The sequence below is a fragment of the Andrographis paniculata genome, unplaced genomic scaffold, assembly GCF_009805555.1.
Source record: "Andrographis paniculata isolate CXL003 unplaced genomic scaffold, ASM980555v1 Contig34END, whole genome shotgun sequence".
Taxonomy (NCBI): Eukaryota; Viridiplantae; Streptophyta; class Magnoliopsida; order Lamiales; family Acanthaceae; genus Andrographis; species Andrographis paniculata.
In genome coordinates this window covers 4,162,902-4,186,313 of record NW_026137567.1, presented here as the reverse complement: position 1 = coordinate 4,186,313, position 23,412 = coordinate 4,162,902, and the positions used below count along the sequence as shown (strand labels likewise).

The 23,412-nt window shown below is 27.9% G+C and overlaps 1 protein-coding gene across 2 annotated transcripts; it reads left to right on the top strand.

Annotated features, from left to right (window-relative positions):
- The first annotated feature begins 13,159 nt into the window (after window positions 1–13,159).
- LOC127248466 (NAC domain-containing protein 37) lies at window positions 13,160–19,045 on the top strand. 2 transcript variants are annotated; one of them, XM_051270815.1, is made up of 4 exons: window positions 13,160–13,240; window positions 15,574–15,832; window positions 16,424–16,695; window positions 18,284–19,044. In XM_051270815.1, the coding sequence occupies exons 2-4, from the start codon at window positions 15,652–15,654 to the stop codon at window positions 18,815–18,817; spliced, it is 987 nt and encodes a 328-aa protein (XP_051126772.1). In that variant the 5' UTR covers window positions 13,160–13,240; window positions 15,574–15,651; the 3' UTR covers window positions 18,818–19,044. The 2 variants fall into 2 exon arrangements, with proteins under 2 accessions (XP_051126772.1, XP_051126773.1); XM_051270816.1 differs by lacking the exon at window positions 13,160–13,240 and having other exon boundaries at window positions 15,213–15,832; window positions 16,424–16,699; window positions 18,288–19,045.
- The last annotated feature ends 4,367 nt before the right edge of the window (window positions 19,046–23,412 follow it).

The window sequence follows — 23,412 nt, the reverse complement described above, 5'->3', positions numbered from 1 at the left end:
TTGGGCAGTGATATATATATATATATATATATTAATATGATAATTTACCGCTACGATTCTTCTTCCTAGCTTAGCTTCTGATCGGATATAATATTTTGCAAATTAGATCTAATAAAATAAATAACGCTAGATGCATATGTTTGGAATGAGGAAAAGATTACGGTGCTGGTGCTGAATATAGTAAAAATAATATATATTTTTATTAAATACAATATGTACTATTTGTAATAAAAATATATATTGTTAATTCATAATTATAACTTGTAGCGTATGAGAGTACTAACATATACTTTTATTAAATACAATATATATTATTTGTAATAAAAATATATATTGTTAATTCATAGTTATAGCGTGTGTGATGATACATCATATGATAAAATCAAATATTGTATATGCAATATAAAACTATATCAAGTCATATTATATTAAAATATATTATATGCAGTTTATGATAAATGTAAAATTGATTTGGTTGTAGTTTAATAAATGAAATAAAAGCAGGAGGGCATAGGCGTAGAAGGTGGGTGAGTCAATGATTTGGACATGTGTGTGTGTTTGTGTAATTTGACAAGGACACAAGTGTTCAGTGGGTGGGTGGTGGTGGTGGCTGTGCCTGTCACGTGCAGTCTGACTGACTGACTGCAGAAGCGGTTTTGAATTAAATTAAATTAATGGATTGGATGATGGTAAAAGAGAGTGAGGGCATCGGCATCGGCATCGGCATCGGCATCTTTTTGGGACTGCAAAAGGTAGCCGTTTAATAGTGTGTCCCACTCCCCAAATCACCCAATCATGAGAGCCACCCTGTGTGAGTTTGAATTATTTTAGTTTTGGATATAAATTGTATAACTCACTTTTGTGTTGTTAAATAAAAATTTATCAAATATTTTTTATTTTATTTATTATGAAAAATTTATACTCGGTTTGTTTTAATTTAAAATATTATTTTTATTATTTTTATCTGTCACATTCCAAGTATTTATTTCATTAGTAAAAAATAATTATACACCAATACCCAAATACTTTTAATTTTTACTTAAATTACAAATATATCATTATACATACAATTACCAAGTCAAAGAACAAAAATGTCCAAACCTGTAAAATTTGCACGAAACACTCTATTTGTCCAAAATTGATATTTGATTCTAAACAAAAACTTAAATTACGACAGTTTTATACAAATAAAAAATAAAAAATATCTTAAATATATTTTTAATAAAATAAATAAATAAATAATTGATGATTTTTTTTTTAATAGTTTTTATAAAAATCAGATAACAATTTGTCTCAAATACTATAAAAAGGGATTAATCAATTATTCATTTATTTTTGTTTTATTCAAAAAAATTATTTAAGATATTTTATATTTTTTATTCGTATAAAACTTAAGTAATTTAAGTTTTTATTTAAAATCGAATGTCAGTTTGGGACAAAGTGAGTATTTCGTGCAAATTTTACATTAATAGAAGAGAGTTTTACACAATAAATAAAATGCATAGTATTTTGTACATTTTTACTAAAATACTAGATGTTATATAATCTACCCTAAAATTACTCGTAATAATGACTAATTTGTTAATTAAATTAAAATGTTACACTTGAAAGTCCAAATTTGTTAGGCCCAATAACCCCTAGTTTTAACTATTAACGAATTGGAGCTATAAATTTGTTAGGCCGAAGCCCAAAATAATAAAATCACAAGCAATTGAACACTAAACAAATGAAATCGAATATCTCAATTTAGTTCATTAAGCTGATTGATTTTTATTTATTTTTTTTGCATATATCTTTTTTCCGGGAGCAATAGTAATAATAATAATAATAATTTATCTTAAAATTTTATAATTAAAATCAATCTGAAAAACATTCTTCCATGTACAAAAGAAATTGTTTGAGCTGTTACGTGATGAACTTGACCCATTAGTCGGAAAAACATATTTTCAAGATTTAAGTCTAACTTAGAGAAATTTTACAATTAACTGTTAACTTTTTAAAAAATTTAACATATAAATCTATTTAAAATCATAGGTAAGATTTTCTCTTTCTTTTTTAAATATTATATATACATATAAAATTATAATTTATAAATAAATAAAATATCAATTTAAAATAAATAAATAAACAAAATAATTTCAAAATTTCTTTTTAATTGATATATAAATTTTTTAAAAAAGTGAGACAAACAAGCTCGAATGAGCTTAATCGAGCCGAACATGAACACCAACTCAAACAATAAATATTCTTAACGAGTTCTAGCTCGAACACTGCGAACGAGTTCAAAAACTTAGCGAACGAATACGAGTCTTGTTCGCAAACGTTAACGAACGAACTTAAACACTTAAATTTTTTTTTTGACTCGACTCGTTAACGGCTCTATTGGTCTCAGGTGTTTGGTAGTTCATTTTGTCTCGTGATGAACTTCCTCCGGCTTATCAAAACATATGGCAAAAAATTCCAACTTATAAATGTGTTTGTTTGAGGGATTGGATTTTGAATAGTAAAAATTTGAAATTGTAATAGTTGTATAATGTGATATAAACAGGTGTTTATGTGATATTTTGAATGTAAAATTAATTTTTAATTTAATATAAAAAATAAAAAATACGTATTTGATTTGATATTTTTTTTTTAAAAAAATTGAATGATAGTAAAATTGACAATTATTCCATGCCAATTATTGTTATTATTATTATTATTATTATTATTAATCAAGAAGCCATGCATGCAGAGATGACAAGTGCACCAATTAAATAACGTTTTACAACGGAACCATGGTTAAGTTAAGCAACTTTTTTGACCCTAAACCAAACTCTGCAATAATATTATATATATATATAGTCAGTCAGTCCCACACAACTGACTTACCAAAAGTTGGCTGTTGCTTTCACACATTTGTTGCCTAGTCTTGCAAGATGATCGAGTGTTTTTACATCATCTTCTTTGCTTTAACTATATATATATATATATATCTATAAAAAAAAAAAAATTTAAAAACTATATATATAATTAATAATGTAATTTGGTTAGGGGTGACAAAAATAAGCACGGTCTGAAAACCCAGTTCGAGTAAGGGCACGGTCTGAAATGTTAAAGGCGGCAATTAGGTCATGTCAATACATTGCTGATTTGATTAAATTAGCACACTGACTTGAATCAATTAACATTTCATAACAAGACATATAATATATGTTGCGTTATATAAAAATATGTGTTTTATGAGTTATATATTGTGCTGAAATTAAGATTTATTATGCTAAATAAAATTATATAATATACTATGTTATATATTCTATTAACATTTGTTGTGTGAATTATACATTGTGTTGTATTGTATAATCTACTTATTGTGCTATTGTGCTTAAATTATACTCCCTCCGTCCCATATACTGTGTCTGCTACACTGTAGACACAGTATTTTAAAAGGGGTGTAATTAGTAGATAATTAAGAATATATTAGTGAAAATAATTATCCTATAATGTAAATAATTATAAATTAAGATTAAAATAACTAATTAGTTTAATTAAAATTAAAAAGTTTAAAATGAGATTAAAGTGTATAATTATTTTTCAAAAAAGGAAAGTGACATGTAATGTGAGATGGATAGAAACGGTAACGTGGACATTGTATGTGAGACGGAGGGAGTAATATATTATGCTACATATTATAATATGCTATCAATATATATATATATATATTTATAAATATATATAGATTGAATCAAATCAGTACCATATTGATACGAGTGAATTAAAATGATAATCAAAGCATATGTCAAAACAATGTAACACAATTTGGGCAACATTTGTGTTTAGAACATAATGCATGTTATATCTAGGTTTTTATTATTTTTATGGTATTCCATGTACATACGATTTCATTTATAAAGTAAGATATATATGTTCCGTTTATATAACCAATTTTGACTCTTTTGATATTATTTATTTTCGAAAAAATCACATTAAATCATTTTTTTATCTTACAAAATATTAAATTAAATACTAATTTTTTATATATATTTTTTTCAAACTTTTAAAATTTAAAAAGACTCCAAAAATTTCTGGCTAAAAGGAACCAGTCTTGTGTAATTATCTGCAACCTATTCATTATTTATATCTTAAAAGTTTGCAAACAACATCCATAATAATGATTAATATGCTCTGTCCTATGAAACTAATTAAATCCTTTCAAGCATTTTTTTTTTTCTTTTCCGTGACATAAAATTTAGCAATCACATTCTCATTATTTGCAAGACAAGTTACGTTTATTATTATTATTATTATTATTATTATTATTATTATTATTATTATCTAAATGACATAGAAGTATGTTCTCACTTTTAATAATTTGTTCAACAGTTGCAGCTCGAGTGTTACCATCACAGTCATTTATGAACTTTAGTTAATTATTGATATTATTCCATGTCCCAATTAAAATTCCCATGCCTCCCACTGTCGTATTATTACAAACATGTTAATGTCAATCAATTTTATTTTAAAAAATTACCCCTCCTAAACTAATTAGAGTAACACATATTTATTTACATAGGGAAACTAGGAATGCCAAAATTATTTTCCTATAATGTCTTTGCATAATATCATTTAACTCAGAAATGGGCAATTGCCCTTAACTCGTCTATATTTTGTTTTTTTGATGGCGTGGGAACTCGCTTAACTAGTCCAATTATATTTGCTCAAGGATATATATGGCGTCATGCTTTACAAAAAAATCGTGATTATTAATCGATTAATGTAGCACGGTGGGCAATCATCATCTCAAACCGCAACTCAATTGATCGATAATCAAGAAAGCAAGAAAGAAACAACAAATCCTATTTTGCCAAAAGATTTCGAAATTATTGAGTCGGTAGCAAAACCATTGTTAAAGTAGTTAAGTATAGAGATATAATTCATTATAGGCATGAGGGTTATGGAGAGAAAAGAACTTTAGAAATTGCCCTCCACTATGAATGCAATTATAATATATAACAAAATTTAATCAAAATGGCCTCATCAAAAGAGAAGCTTGTTTCTCACACATCAATGTGTGTGCAAAAAAGGGGAGAGTGAATGAGTGAAAAGAAACCCTAGTTAGGTTTCAAGAAAGTGCTAAAGACAATTGATTTATGAGAGGGAACAGTTTTGGAAATATTTCTAAGAGTATTCCATCTAACTTGGATTAATTAATTAGGAGAAAGTGATAGATGTATATTGTTTGGAGTAAAGTCAATTTCAAGATGTGTTAATCATAGGGATAGCCCCCCAACCTTAGCATATGAGCATTTGTATGTAAGCATCAAATTCACACACATCCATACATGTGGTTGGTTGGAATACAAAGATGGTATATATATATATATATATATAGAGAGAGAGAGAGAGAGAGAGAGAGAGAGAGAGAGAGAGAGAGAGGTGTTGAACTTAATACTTAGCACCTATCTTAGATGGCTTGAAAAAAAAAAAAAGTCTAATTGCATTGATTAATATGATATAAAATGATCGTAGTAAAAATTTTTCAATTGAAATAGTTCGACAAAAATTCAATTTAATTATTAATTAATTACTTTTTATTTGATTGTGATGCATTTACAAGAGAATTTTTTTGTGAATAGTAGTAGGGGCAAAATTTTTCAACAAAATATATCCGATAAAATTTTTATATTTGAACTAAAATTGATATATTTTAATTATATTAGAATGACTATTAATTTTTTTTTTCTATTTTAACTATATTAACTATCTTAAATTCAAAATACTTTTTTAAAACAAATATATAAAAAAATAAAATTTTAACCAAAACAAAAAACTACACGGCCGTGTAAAATTAAACATGACCGTGTGACAACATGACTGCGTATAATTATAAATAGCCGTGTTATTTCAAAGTTAGCTGTCACACTAACTCCGTTATATCAACGTCAACAATTTTCGTTAACTTTTTAACGATGAGTCCAAAATTAATTGAAATTTTTTATAATAATACTAAAATTAATAAAATATTTTATATTAAAAATTAAAATTAATAAATTTTATTTATATTGAGAAAAAAAAAAATTAATTTTTCCCTTCGATTAAAATTCAGAAGAATACCTAAAAAAGCACTGTAAATGTTTGGAGACAGAAGAGGGGCGGTGGTGACCGCGTCGGGAATGATGATTATGATTGTGATTAGTGATGACTTCCGCCGACCGCATAATACTCTGCATCACAACTAACTATCCATTTACGGTGTTTCTTTGGGAGAATTTTACTAAATTTTACTATTTTTGTTCGATTTTAAAGTCTCATTTATTTTTTAAATATTAATTATTATATCAAAATATAATATAAATTAAGAAAAAATTATAAAAATATTTTCATTGATGTCTCATAATAATAATAATAGAAAAATATTTGTACAAATGACGACAAAAGATAAATATCACCGTTAAAGACATGAGTATTATTCTATTTTTTAAATATCAAATTAAAAACAGTATTTATTTATTTATTTATTTTTATATATTATATTAAAAATTAAATTTACATTATATATATAATATTATACAATTCTTTAAATTCAAAATCTAAACCCTCAAATATTTATACTTATTAATATTATATATTTAATGTGATATATATTTTTTAAAATTATATTTACTAGAACATTTTAAGAAACTATCATTAATGATAAATAATGTCAATTTTTTTAAAATTATAGTCACTTTGTCCCAACTCAAATATCTTTTTACTATTTTTGTTTGTTACACAAAAAAATATTAAATATTTTTATTTAAGAAAAATAATTATACAATAATACTAAAAAACTTTTAATTTTTATTTAAATTATAAATATCATTAAAAATACAGTTATTTTATACATAAAATTAAAGATAAAAATACGAAAATCGATACTTTCACTAACTAATAAAGTACTATTATTTTTTAAATTATTACAAAAATGGCACCCCTTTCGATTGGAATCTGTGTAAGTAGTTCAGCAGGAAAGAGGGAAAGACATGGTTGGAATCAGTGTTGAAGGCATGTCGCTTTACCGTCAAAATGAGTTAAGCCCGTCGGGTTGGCCCGTCCCGTCTTCTTTTAAGAATGGTTGGATTGTAATTGTTTAAATCCATTAAAATACGGGCCTAAATCGGCCAACCCACATGGGCCGCGGATTGAGGGTGGATTAACCTACAGTGGAGCGGGTTAGCCCGCGGGTCAAGTAAATATTATAATTAATACTTACTCGTCTAACTAAACGTATTTTTTTTTTTATTTTTTACTGTCATATTAAAAAATTATAATAAAATTAATCAAATATTAATATAAGAATATAATTTAATTTTTTATAAATTATAAATATACCATTATTAAGATGAATAAAATAAAATTTATATTATCATTATCTTAAATATATTATCAATATTGTCTACGCGTTGTTTTTCTTCTCTAACTATGTTATTCATGACATTGTTATTTGTTTCGCTTTTTCATAATTTGTTTTATTTGTTTTCTATTTTATTATTTTATAATTTTACAAATTCATAAAATTAATTATGATTTATTTTTAAAATGAAGTATTTCTTATTATTAATTTTTTAAATACACCAATTAATAATATTTAGAATTGAGAACTTTTATATTTGTTATTTATTTTAAAATATTTAGTATTTAAATTCTACAATAAAATTATTTTTAGCTATTTTTAAATATTAATTACGAAAATATTTATAATATTAATATTAATTTAATATTTTTAAAAAGCTCATGGGCTAGCCCGCTTAGCTCGCCACCCGGCAGTGGATTGGGTTGGGCTGATGAAATTTTGATCCACCCCGCCGCGGGTTGGCCCGCAAACAACCTACTTATTTGCGAGTTAGGGTGGGTTGTGGGCCAATCCGGCCCACTAACCCGTTTTGACAGTTCTACTTTCTACAATAAACATAGACAAAAATAATCCTAAAAAACCCTACAATGGTCAGGAATAATTTTGCTAGAGAATATTATCCAAATGGCATAACCAAAAAAAAAAAAAAAAAAAAACACAGTAGAGACTCAAGAAGCAAAACCATAAGAAGAATTTTTTTTTTTTTTCAAAAAATTGTCAATTTGCAGCTTTGTCCAATTGCTTATATAGATACATACATATATGTAGACAAACTGAAAATAGATCTATATATAGGGGAACACATAATATTTATTAGAGTACGTACAATGCAAGATCATATATATATATATTCTTGGAGAGATATGGTTGAGGAAGATGGCCAGGCCAAGTTCTATAATATTAATTAATGGATCAGATTGATCGATGGAGGTCGACACTACTTAGAAACCAAAGTGGAATTTATAAGCCCACCTCAATCTTGCTAATCTCTCTATATATATATATATATGTATGTATCCTTCTATATATCTTTTTTGTTTGTTTATGTCGACTCAATCAAAAGCACAACAAAACCAAGTGGAAGTTTATATGATGGTAACCTTTGATTTCACTCCAAAATACATGGCTGGTAAAATATAGTAATCTTCATTTTTTTTTTTTTTTTTTTTCATACGAAATGATATATAGTGGATTCACAAATTCTTATATATATATATATATAGAAGTTTGAAATAATTATATGCCCAATGACTATGATTTACTAATAGAGAGAGGACACGAATTAAACAATGATTTGTAGATTTTTTATTTTATTTTATTTTTTATTTTTTATTTTTAAGGGGTGTTGTGGAGTAAAGAATTATAACTGTTCATGAGTGGGAGAATTGAGTCAAGCTTTTGAAATCGGGTTTTAATTTATATGTGAACTCGAACTCAAATTCATGTTCAGTAATAGAAATGACTTAAAATTATTAATTGTACCACAACTTAGCCTGTTCATTAAACAATCTTATAAGTTCAATCTTTTAGGTTTATACCGTGACATTCCGGCTCTCAAGCTACGCTGACTGGACGTGTTGAGATTAGATTGATCTCACAAGTAAACACAAGTCCTGAACTTTTCGGGCATATCGGGATTCGATTGATCCCGCAAGTCAACACAAGTGATCTTTCAACAGAGTTTAAAAAAATATGCACATTGTTGACATGAGTATCTGTGATACCCTCGGAGTTGGGAGTTGGCCCGTTGTTTGGCTAACTCCCGTGTGTAAATGAGCCAATATTAGGCAATTCGAAGTTGATTATATGTTAAATAAATTGAATATATAGACTACTCATGTCAACAATATGCACATTTCTTTTTTTGTGAGCCCTGCTGAAAGAACTCTAGAGTTAACGTGCTTATCCTAGAGTAATTTGAGGATGGATGACCACCGGAAAGTCTCCCAAATTTGCGTGAGTGAGGACATGAGCGCACTAGAAGAATTCGTGTTGACTTACGGAGCCAGTGTACAATCCTGAAACGCCATGCTTTGCGTGACTTATTAGACAATCTGAAGTTGATTAAAGGTTAATCTGAAAGAATTCGTGTTGGCTTGTCGAACCAGTGTATAATCCTGACATGCCCAACTTTGCGTGACTTGCGGGTCGGGATGTCACAGTAGCATATTCAATTATTTAACCTCTCTATTCAACATTGGGCGTATCACATCCTCTCCGACAAATGACTATTCAACTCCTGGTGTATCACAACTTTTAGATAGAAGCGTCTAGAAAATTGTGATCAATTCACACTTAAAAAAATTCAACTCATTCGATTAATGTTTAGCAGTGTATGAAAACATCCCTGTTAAGACATGGTAAGTCTGTCATAGTAACAATATTTTCTTAACATAATGAATGCAAACTCAACATCAACAAACTTACAATATATTAACTATCATTATCTTCTAGTAACCATTTTGGTCATTCCTGATAATACTTAAATAGTTTGCATTATATGCTAAAACAAATAGTAGGGAGTAGGGGTGAGCATTCGGATTTTCTGTTCGAATTTTGCCAAATCCGAACCAATTCGAAAATTTGAAATTTTTGAAAAAATCAATTTGAACCAAACCGAATAACCGAAATTTGAAATTTAAAAATTCGTAATCCAAACTAAAAAATCCAAACCAAACCGAATAACCGAAATTTGAAATTTAAAAATTCATAATCCGAACTAAAAAATCCAAACCAAACCGAAAAATCCGAAATTCTAAATATTTTATTATTTCTATTATATTTTATTATTATTTTATAATATTAAATATATAATATATAAAAATTAAATATATTAAAATATAATTAATAAATTTGAGTTTTTTATATTAAAATATAATATTTTCTAATAAAATATTAAATATGTATAGTAAAAAATATATTAAAATGTTATATTTTGGATTTCGGGTTGATTCGGATTTGAAGGATACCGATCCGATCCGATCCGATCTAAAAATTCAAAATTTGTTAAAAATTCAATCCGATCCAATCCGAGAATTCGAACCAAATTTTAAATTTCGATTTGATTCGGATTGAATTTTCGAATTTCGGATATTTGCTCACCCCTACTAGGGAGATTATATTAACAAGAAGTTTGCAAAGTTTTGGAATTTGAAAGTTTTTAAAAATAATTAAAAAATTAAAGAATTATTGTGATATGTAGTAAAAAAAGTATTTGATATGATATATATTTTTTAAAATAAATAATAATAATTAATATAAAAAATTATAAAATATTTATATAAATAGTGTCCGGTGCAAACTTGGCTAGTCATGTCAAATAATAATTACTACTACTATTATTATTGTTTAAAGACTTTAGGGGTGTGTTTGTTTGTTTATTTAGGGATTTTTTCCAAATTCTACTATTCATTTCATTTTTTTTTTTTCAAAATATCAAATTAAATATTTATTTTTTATTTTTTATATTATACTAAAAATTAATTTTACATTCAAAACATCACATCAACACCTATTTATATCATATCATACAACTATTCACATTCAAAATTTTTAATATTCAAATCTCAATCCAAAATCCAAACCCCCAAACAAACACACAATGTAGTATGAAAAAAATATACTTATATATATATAGATGTGAATATGAAGAAATTCCGTCCAATTTGAAAATATATGTTAATTTGGTGCAAAATTTAAAAAATAATAGTATTTTAATTATAATGAGTCGTTAAATGTAATGTAAATATAATTTTAACCTTTTTTTTTTTTTATGTAAAAGTAATAATACGATGCTAAAGTAAAAGTATTTATAAAAAAAAAGAGATATTTTTAAAATCATTACTTTGTAATTGAATATTTTAAAATATAAATATATATACTTTATAAGTGGACGAATGAAAATATATCAATTTTACTCTTTCAACATATATTGATGAACATTATCAAATAAAATATTAGCTGAATTTTGAACTAAACAAGTTGAATGATATATTGAAACTTCTCATTTGACTTGTAAATGATTTATAGCTCTATCAAAATGGCAAAAACATTAGGGCCTGTTTATTTGGATTGGATTGGGAAGTTTTAATTTAAATTTCATATTTAAATAATATTTGATATAATATTTTGTAAGATTTTTTTTTAATTATTATTATTTTTTAAAAAATATAAAATTCAAATAGTAAAATCTGAAATAAAAAATCAAAGAAATATAGACATAGTAATTAGCATAGCAAAGTTGTAAATGTTGATTGCGCAACCAAATATCATATCGAGCGAAAATTGGTATGCTTGGGTTAGTTATGATTTATTTTATTTGAAACTATTTTTTGAGGATGTCGTAAAAAAATCTCCTACAAAACGTTGGGAATTTATGCACTTGTATTCATTTTCATCATATTCATCGGAAATGTTTTAATTGAGCAACTCCACTTGTTACAATAATTCGTAGCAAAGTCACAATTGTTAGGATTGATAATCCTTATTTGGCCTCTCCTCTCAAGGAGCAACTATTCATGGTCATTACATGGAACTAATGTGTCTTTTTCAAATTTTGATGTAGGAAAAATTCGAATATTTAGGGTGTATTTAGTTTATATATTAAACACAAAAATACCATTCAGTTCCTACAATTCTTCGTAAAATATACTCCCTCCGTTCTAAATATTGTGTCAGGGTTACCGTAAACACGAGAATTTAGGAAGATATAATTAATAAATAATTAATAATGTATTAATAAAATTAATTATAATATAATAAAAATAATTATAAATTAAAATTAAAATAACTAATTAGTCTAATAAAAATTAAAAAAATTATAAATTATACTAAAATTTAAAATATGATTAAAATGTGTTTTTTTCCAAAAAGGAAGTAAAATAATACTTGAGAATGACAAAAATGAAAAATATAAAATTATATGTGAGATGGAAGAAGTATATATATATATAGGACATGTGTAATGGTCAAGATGATCAACGAAGGAGTGCTTTGCAAAATTTTAAAAAGGTAATCATTAGAAAATACCTACCGGAATTAAAATTAAAGAGAATACCACATATTCATTAATTTGATGTAACACTAAGAACCCTTTTTTTTTTTTTTTCCAATTTCCAATTAATCATTATTCAATTATCGAATTCTCCAAAATATATCCTGGAACAAATGAAAAAACAGAAGACATTTGAGAGTAAAGTAACTAATACATTCTCAAGATTAATTCATATATCAACTCAACTCCATCTATAGTAGTACACTTACAAGTTTCACATAATAATTAATTATTAGTGTGACTTCAACTATACTCAATTAACTAATCCCCCAAAAATTAACAAATCAGATTGGGCATAAACACAATGAATTAAGTTGAACTCAAATAATTAATATATATATATATATAATTCATGATGATGATGAAAAGCAAAGTGCAAAGGATAATATATACATATAGAGAGAGAGAGAGAGATGAAACAAAAAGTGAGTAGAGGAAATGATCGATGAGAAGGGGTTTCTGTAATAAGCAAGAAGGTGACCTCAGCAAAAAAAAATAAAAAAAAAAATAAAAAATAATTAATTTTTATAAAAATGAAAAATAAAAAATGAAAAATGAAAAATGGGGACATAGCCATCAAGGCAAGCCATGCGCAATTGCGGGAGCGGTCCCTCTTCCCTCACAACTCCTTTTTGTTTACTCCCTACCTTCTTTTTAATTAATTAATATATATATATATAGCTCTGCTGTCTTTTTATTGTTCTTCTTCTTCTTCTTCATCGTCTTCCTCATACATTCTTTTGTGTTCTCCAAGATTCCCATAAATTGTAGGTAGCTTACCTACACCTGTCCAGACATATCTCCATTTGCCGCAGGTGAGCATTCATTCATTCATGTGTCAATAATTAATTAATTAATATATTGATTAGCAATATATATATATACATATATATAGTTTTCACTTGCATGACAGACACTACATAGAATGCTTATACTAATTTGCTGATACAAAACACACTTACAATAAGTTTAGGTATTGAACTGCTGGTGCAGAAATCTCAATCATATATATATATATATATATATATCTAGAGGGAGAGAGGGAGATCTCTAGAGAGAGAGAGAGAGAGAGAGAGAGAGAGAGTTTATATGTATGTAAGGGTGGTTAATTGTGTGTGTGTGCTGTGTGAAGTAGAGACAAAGAGACAAAAGGGTCAGAGAGAGTTCATCTCCCAAATGGCCATAAAACTGCATGCTTTGCTTTCCACTTTAAATCTATCTATGGTATCAGCTGGGATTAATAATTAATTAATTAATTAATCAATTAATCAGATAATTAACCTCGTCTGTCTGTCTGTCGATCACCCAGTTTCTTGTCTCTTCTCATGCTAAGCTTTCGAAACATTCACAGAAATAGAATAGGACATCTGTTGCTGTTTCTGTTTCTGTTTCATACTTAATAATAAAGAATGGCAAAAGACACAAACCTTACTAATTTATTCTTTGAATTTTATTTAATTTTTTAAATTTCTTTGTTGCAGAAGCTTTATACTTCATTTTACAAAACATCACAATTAAAAATTATTTCATCCGACAAGTAAAATACAAACACAAGAACAAACTAACCCTATTAGTACCATGCATTTTTGTTCTTTTTAATAATGTTTTTTTAACATTCCACTTCAGTATAGTAAACTCATAATTGAATGAAATATAAAATCATAATAAATAAATTACGAATAGATGTATTGATTTACATATATATATATATATTTATATTAATACATTGCTGTTTTATACACTTGTTTTTTGAGAGGTCCTTTCATGTCTTGGAAGGCCTTAATTTAAAAAAAAAAAAACAATGAATTAGTTAATTAAATTTATATATTAAAATTTATATCTCTATAAATGATTTATTTATTTTACTAAAACAATTGCGGTTCTAAAATCTACCAATAATTTAGTAATAAACCCTAAACCCTACGTATTATATTATCAGCTCTATATATAAATTTTGAACTCTAAATAAAAAATATTCTACACAAAAAGTAAATCACCAAATTATATGTTACATATGTCTGTAATTTAAATATGTCAATTTTGTGTGCGGAATGTAATAATCCTTAGCTAAAAAGCTAAAATTGTTTGAAATAAAAAAATATATAAAGTAAAATATAGGAGATAATATCGGATACATATATGACATAGTATAGATCGATTTATCACATCACCGTTAATCTGAAAGTAGTTACTGTGATGAAGTGATTCCATCTAATTTAGAAACTTTTTACAGACAATCCCTGCTGCATGAATTCATGTAGACCCTACCCACACCCCACCCAACCCACCCTACACAAAACATGATTCGACAGGATCGAAATCCAATTACCATACATACATTTTGCACAACAATATTGTAAAGTTGAAAAATATAAATATAAATATTAACCATATATATATATATATGTAGTGGATGGAGTGTCATTTACCTTCACCAGCACAGCACACAAGACAACATCATTACTTGTCCGTTTTCCATCGCCAACCCTCTCTCTCTCTCTCTCTCTCTCTGACTTTCTCACTCTTGGTTTTCAGCAGGAGCAATTCCTCATCATTAATTTTTTTTTTATTTGGGGGGGTGGGGTTGGGGGGTTCAAATTTCTTTATTTTCTTCTTCATCTCTTATTATTCTATGGATGAACAAACATATTTATATGTAAAGAAAATGAAATTTGTAAAATGGAAAAAACAAGCATTATCTTTAAGCCACGCGTTTATGAACTTTAGAGAGAGAGAGAGAGAGAGAGAGAGAGAGAGAGAGAGAGAGAGAGAGAGAGAGAGAGAGAGAGAGAGAGAGAGATGAATTGTGAAGAGAAGAAGGGATTGCAAATGAGCTGATGATTATATCTGAGCAGCACTTGTCATCTTTTCATATGTAGCCTTCATAATTAAACACCCCTTCTCTCACCTCTTCTCTCTCTCTCTCTCCATCCATCTTTTGCAGTTTCTTTGCCCCTCAACTTTATAATTTCTGTGCACATATGCGTGTGTCTATATATATATATATATACATACACACACTAGGTAGCTTGAGTCCAATCAGAATTATGATTCAGAGATGATGGAGTAAAAGATACATACGTTTTTATAGCCTTGAAGTTGACTCCATTTCTGTCCTGCTGCTGCTGCTGCTGCTCTCTGCTCGTAGTGGTGGTGGCGGTGGTGAATTTTATGCAGCTCAGTTACCTACCTACTGCCTATATATAGATACATATATATATGTGTGATGGATAATACGGCGGCGGCGGCGGCGGCGGAATCTTCTGTTCCTCCCGGATTCCGATTCCATCCCACCGATGAAGAGCTTGTCGGCTACTATCTCAGGAAGAAAGTCGCCTCCCAGAAGATCGATCTTGATGTCATCAGAGATATCGATCTCTACAGGATTGAGCCATGGGATCTTCAAGGTACCTATACTCTCTCTCCTTCTCTCTCTCTTTCTCTCTCTCTCTCTCTCTCTCTCTATTAAAGATTATCCATGGTTTCGTGTGTTGATGCATTAGGGTTTTCGTCTTAAAATCAGTTCATGAGTTTATACATATATATATACATATACATATCATTTTTTTTCATGCCCCTGATAAAATTCAAATGAATAGGTTCTTGTTTATTATTGTTGGAAGATTATCTAATATATCATTAATGATATATATAAATTTAAATTTTTAGGTGAGATGATTATTTAACAATTTTCAAAAATAAATTAATTTTGTTCGTGTTCTAATTTAATTTGCACAAGAAAGATTAATTTATCCGAAATTGTAAAAATGTAATGTTAACCATTTCTCTAAATAAATTTGTAATCTTTAACTCGAGACTACTTCATAAAAACATTGGTGATCCCTCTATAGACAAAAACCCTCATACAGAACACAAATTATTCATCATTCATGGTAATAATCTATGATGCTATCTTATAGAACTATATACACTTTTATTCAATTAAATTATTTTCAAGATCAATGATCAGCACAAGCCTATGAACAATGGTTTAACAGAAAAATGTCGAATCGGATACGAAGAGCAAAACGAATGGTATTTCTTCAGCCACAAAGACAAGAAGTACCCGACAGGAACCCGAACCAACAGAGCAACCATTGCCGGGTTTTGGAAGGCCACCGGAAGAGATAAGGCCGTGTTTAATCGAAACAAGCTCATCGGCATGAGGAAGACTCTTGTCTTCTACAAAGGTCGAGCGCCAAATGGACAGAAAACCGACTGGATTATGCACGAATACCGGCTCGAATGCGATGAAAATGGCCCTCCACAGGCAAGTTCAAGTACATATGTGTTTAGAAATAATTCTAACTGTTCAAGACAACATCAAGAAATTAAAATACACAAAATTTAACATAGTTCTTCTCAAATATAATGTTTGGAAGATAAAATTAACCGGCCTACGATCTACTCTATAGGTGTGCTTAGGTTCATGGGATTATTATTGAAGACTTAGTGCTCCTACTTTTCACTTTTATTAATACTTAGCGTTTTGTTTTACATAGTTTTATTTTATCCAACTTAATCATATATAATTGTTACAGCATTTACACAAAATAAAATAAAATCTTTTAAGTATAGTTACATATTATAATTTTATCATGCACATGTGAAATTAATGTGAAAACTCAAGACTATCTACATCACATTTTACTGATTGTCATCATGATCAAGTGCATAGGATTAAGTAAAAAAGACACACACACACATATATATATATATATAATATACATATCACATATGCCTGAAGTATTGATGATGGAAAAATTACAAATTTATTCATATACTTTATTTCGATCTTATAACCCTCTTTAGTTTTATTTCCATCTTACACTTTATTTTACAGAAAAATAAAAACTCCATTTTCTTGTTATAAGTCTCGCAATTTGCATACACAATTTTATTCTTTATGACCCAAAATAGAACTGATAAAATATACAAGTTAACAGTGATGATTAGCTTTATTAGATTATTTAAATTTGAAATTTTCACAAATATTCATCAAAAAAGGGCGACTTCTTTTTTTTTTTTTTCCAAGTTGTGAGGCATGCAAGACTTTTAGCTTGCATGTTAGGTGACATATATGCACTCTTGATCTTTATTATAATTTATATTATAACACTATGCATATGCATGTCTGAAAGTGATTGGTGTGAGGTTTAATTCCTTGGCTCTTAGTAGTCAAAAGCCACTACTTTTTTCAGCAAATCAATGTGCTCTCCATTTGCAGCCAACTTTTTTTACTTGCATGAGTTCTAACAAAAAGTGTTTGCAGACAAGAAAACCATCGAATTAATTAATTTGGACAATTTGCATTTCTTCACATATATCATCACTCCATTTTTATTTTTCTTTTGGTCCTTTAATGGTCCATCTACTTTCGACTTCACTCTCACTTTTGTAACTAATATTCATCGTTTGATGTACTAATTTTAGGTTTGTTTTAACTTTCAAATAAAATGTATGGAATTTTCTAAATTTGCTAACAATTATAATAAAAATGGTATTTAGGACAATCGATCGATGTACACTAAAACCCTTTATATATAGTTCGACATAGCGATACATTCGATTTATATTCCTCGGCTTCTTGTAGGAACATAGGAATAATTTTCTCCACAATTATATACTCTTTTTTTGTTTCACTTTTCTTATTTGTCTGTCATATATAACAAAAATAGAGTTTTTTTTTTTTTTTTGTTCTTTTTAGTAAAAAATCGTACCATTTTTTAATACTAACCATTCTTTTTACTATATAAGACAAAAAGTACACATCACATTAAAACTCATACTCAAATCAAATAAGTCTATTTTGACATGACGCAGGGATTACTAAGTAACATTATAATTATTCCTTGTAGGAAGAGGGTTGGGTCGTTTGCCGGGCTTTCAAGAAACGGGCGACCGGGCAAATGAAGAGCAGCGTCGAAGGTTGGGAGACATACTACTACGACGAGCCAAGCCATGCTATTAGAACCGCGGGTTTGGACTCCATCGACCTGATAACAACAAGACAACCTAAGGAGCAACAACCTCAACATCACTCGAACTACCTAAGCCAGAATTTGATCTGCAAGAAGGAGACAGAATCCAATGAGAACTTATTACATATCCTCCAATCGAACGATGATCCATTTGTGCAGCTCCCGCAGCTGGAAAGTCCATCACTACAGCCGCCGCCACCGGTGAAAGCAGCACTGGTTGTTTCTCCGGCTGCCCGAGAAGATATCAGTAAGAATGGAGGTGATTCGAAGAAAGTTACGGATTGGAGAGACCTCGACAAATTTGTTGCATCTCAGCTGAGCCATGGAGAGGGGGTGGAGGCCGGGGTAGGGTTCGATAGCCATGGTGATTATTCGGATTTAGGGTTTCTGCTGCTGCAGAGCCAAAGTTGATGAATGAAGCTTCTATAGTCTATATATATATATATACATATATATATATTTGAATAATTGAAATATTGTTTGTGGTAATGAAGGAGGCATACTAACGTTGTCATTTGATATATATATATATATATATGTTTTGTATGTATGTGATTTTTGTGAAAACTAAGAGATCTCTCTCTCTCTATATATCAATTAATAGTGCATCCATATATGTTAATGATTTATGAATTATTGAATTTTTACATTATACCAATCTCTTTCTATTTTAATTTGTATAGTTTCTAAATTTGGAATGTTATTGTGATCCCATGCATATGTGTTTGTATGCCGCATGTTAGGATGCCGATTGAGTGAAATCAATACTGTGTTAATTTTATCAAATCAGCATCTATATTCAAAATAAACAAATACATATTTCTACATAGTTATGTAATATAGAAGTATGTGTTGTATAATTTTATATTTGTATTTTTCTATATAAATATATCTATTGAGATATGTTGAATTATATTATATGATGACACTTAAATAGTTATGCATGAACTATATAGTAGAAAAATAATATGTATTTTTTTATTCCATTGAAACAGTAGAAAGAAAACAAGTTCATGCATATATATCTATATATATATATATATGAAAGAATTTATTTATCTAATGATGATTTTGCAACTCATTTTCCATCACATCTTTAATTTCCAAAGCAATAAAATATTTACAAAGAATGAATAATAGTTACTTAATTTGATCGTACATATTGCAATCAAGTGGTTTATTGTACATAAACACACACACACACTTTATAGATATATATATATATATATGCAAGAAGAACCAATTGATAATTTGAAATTTATAATTTCTCATTTGATAAGCTATAAAATGTGTCACACAACAAGTAGTTAATTGAATTAAATTGAAAGAGAGCACATATAAATTATAAATTATAAATAGCAGACGACAGAAAAAAGTTCCCACTGCCACAGTACTGATGAAGACGACGAAAGGGTCCAAAAGTAGTCAGACATAATATTTTGTTCGTAAAATAATAAAACAAATATTATAAGTATATATTATTACTTGGTCCAATGACCAATAACAACTCAGAAATCAAAAAGGTCGAATTTTTTTTATATAAATAAATGAAATTAGGTGAAACTGAAATAAATAAATAAATAATATAACGGGGGGCGTGGGGCCCACGGCTGTCGAGCATGCGCTGTGCAAACGGCTTCCATTTTCATGCTTTGTCGCTCAGTTGAAGTCCCCCCACCCATTCACTTCCATCAAATAATAATAATTTTAAATAATCAGATAATATGATTGAATATATATTGAGAAACCAAAATATATGGTATTTATGTAATAAATAAATTAAAATATATGGTATTTTATGAATTTTTACGATAAATAAGGGAATGTTATATTATTTACCAAAAAAATATATATATATTAAATATTTTAAACCAAAATGAAAGGGAAAAAATAAAATAAAATAGTACACTTTTCACAATCCTTTTTGACTTGATTTACTATTTTCAATTAATAATGAGCAATGATACTGTTTTTATTTTTTCTTTTTACTTTTTATTCAGTCCCTATAGAAAGATGCAAGTATATTACTTTTAAAAACTCTAATCAAATTTTTGAAAAGGAATCACGCTTTAATATGAATAATATTACAATGATTTTGATGAAAGCATTTGCTTCGTATGTTAGTGCCTTAGTGGGACAATGTGCAATTAGGGTTGTTATTCAAGTCGAAATCTCATTTTCAAACTTGATTCAAGTTTTAATCGAATTAAGCTAAACCTTGCTACTTTCATTAACAAAATCAATTTAATCGAGTCAAAGCTTACTATTTTCATAAACAAACGCATTATTAGTTTATTTATTTACATACGAGAGTCAACCAATATATCCTTTCACATACAAGAAGATATATGCGAGACTTGGATGTGAACGATAACATATGGAAACAGTGGAACTCAAACTCGAGAACTATGACTATTATTGAAAAAATGACAGAATTATTATTTTTTTCATTTTTCAAAAATTTTTTGGCATAAGACCAAGATTGCAAGTTTGTGTTGTAACTTTTGATTGACGTTATTTTGGGAAATCTGCCGACATAGAGAAATTTACCAAGTTGATCACTTAAACTGTATTGAAATGTGTCTTATATACATTGGAATGACACAAACAAACTTGTCTAGTGAAGAAGACATGCAGGAGAAGTCAATGATGTGTCTCTTTCGTTCCGCATGACATTAATTGTCTTGAATACACTATTCCAAAGTTGTGTATAGACTAGCCTGGTCAAACCTGTGCTGAGTTTTGTGTTCAAATTTGAACATAGTGAGTGAATTAGGTTTGTTTCATACACTTATTCAGTGAAATTTTTTCTTCTCACTTCAAAGAGTTGAGAGCTGCTTCGATGACGATTGGAAACTATGAAGAAGAAGGAGAAAAATGAGTTGGAAATGGAGGAGACAACCAATATGAAATCAACCTTACTCTTAGTTTGACTGCGAGTTTGCTGAAGTTGTTATTGTAATGTAACAATCCGTCCGTCTATATTTGTAAAACAAAGAGGAGCTTAGGTAAAGAATAAGTTAAGTCAATTTTTTTTGTGTCTTAAATGGTGTAAACAAAGTATTTGATTTAGTGAAAAGTTTCTGAGTTGATATCCCCATATGTAGATATTTACACCTAACTGGGTCAAAAACCGTATGTTGTTTGTTTTTATTTTGCACTTTTTCACCCATAGAATTGTACACATACACACTATAGTTTCAACTATGCGTTCAAAGTTGTATCAACCATTGACAATTATATTCCCGTTGCATATAAAACTTCAAGGCGTTGAACCTCTTTTTGGACTAATTCGAATATCCAATTGCTCTAATACAAAATTAGATGATTTAAATAAGTCTCCTTTAACATGAATAATATCCTATCATTTACTATTGAATGAAACACCACTGGTAACATGTTGATAAAGAAATAAAAAAATAAAAATAATAACTGACCCGGACGTGGGTATGGCAATGGGTATGGACTCGAGACCCAACAATACCCGACCACACTCGGACCCGGACCTGGGTGGTATGGCAATGGGTGAAAGTCATCTAATATGGTATTTGAAATAATACCTGGACCTGGATCTGATCCGAACAATACCCAAAAAGATCCAATGGACCCAATAGACTCGAAATATTTTTTTTACAATTCTTAAAATTCTACTTAAAATTGGAATCGAACTGTGACCCGGACCCGACATGTATTAAAATTTATATATTTTATTCCAAAATATTATATATTTTGTCCGCTTTACTGTAGACACGAGAATTTACGAGGGGTATAATTAGTAAATAATTAAAAATGTATTACTGAAAATAATTATCATATAATAAAAATAATTATGGATTAAAATTAAGATAATTTATTAGTATAATTAAAATTAAAAAAATTATAAATTAATTTTTTTTAAAATAAGATTTAAAGTGTTTAATTTTTTTCCAAAAAAAGAAAATGACAAAATAAGTGGGATAGACGGAAATGGAAATATGGACATGAGATGTGGGACGGAAGGAGTATATAAATTAAACTAAATACATATTTTTAATATAATTTATATTATTAAAAATTAATTTTTTCATATATATAATTAATATATTAGTAATATATTAATTGAGTCCGAGTAGGGTCCACGCATGGACCCGAGACCCGACCTAGTCCCGATAAGGATACACAATATTCGACCCGAACCTAGACCTGATACCTAAATAATTGAACCCGATCCGAATTTGGTCTCGCGTCTGCTCGAAACTACTGTCATCTCTAGTACGGTTCCTCCGGCTGTTTGTGGCCTATAGTTGTTTAATTATTTTATATTTAATAAATATAAACAATTATATTTACACTATATAATAGTATATTATATTTATATATATGTATTTGATTAATTATACTATTTAAATTTTGTTATATAAAATTTTATTTAATACTTACTTATTGCTTTTATAAAAATAATTTTTTAAATATATTATTTTAGAATTAATTAATTTGTACTCTCTGTCCGAGCTCAATGAACATTTTTAGTATTTTTGTTCGTTCACTACCTTTTTTTTATAAAAGTAATTATGCACTAATATTAAAATAATTTAGCTTTTACTTATATTACAAATTACTTTATACATAAAAATAAAATAAAAGGATAAAAATATCAAAACCTCTTACACTCTCACTAACAGTAAAATAATATTATTTCTTAATCTATTACAAAATCCCAAATAATCTACGTGGAACCAATGGAGTAAATATATTGTAATCTTACATATTTTATTATTAAATTTAAATGTAAAATTTTAATTAATATGTGAATGTGATGCATAAAAAAATTTAATTTTTTTGTATTGATAAAGAATAAAATAATTTTATTTTAATCAAATATTATAAAAATAAAATATGATGAGAAAGTATAATTTTATCTTTTTAAATATATGAAATATTTAGTGAGATAGAAAATATAAAGATTTTAGCATTATTTTTTTTGTGCGTGTGAAATAAAATTAAAAATATTTTTTACTATCTTTTTA

Excerpts from the sequence above, each read along its gene's own strand:
- LOC127248466 (XM_051270816.1), top strand. The coding sequence starts at position 15,652 with ATGGATAATACGGCGGCGGCGGCGGCGGCGGAATCTTCTGTTCCTCCC. Across the intron at positions 15,833-16,423 it reads TGAGCCATGGGATCTTCAAG|AAAAATGTCGAATCGGATAC; the intron begins GTACCTATACTC and ends ATGGTTTAACAG. Across the intron at positions 16,700-18,287 it reads AAATGGCCCTCCACAGGCAA|AGGGTTGGGTCGTTTGCCGG; the intron begins GTTCAAGTACAT and ends CCTTGTAGGAAG.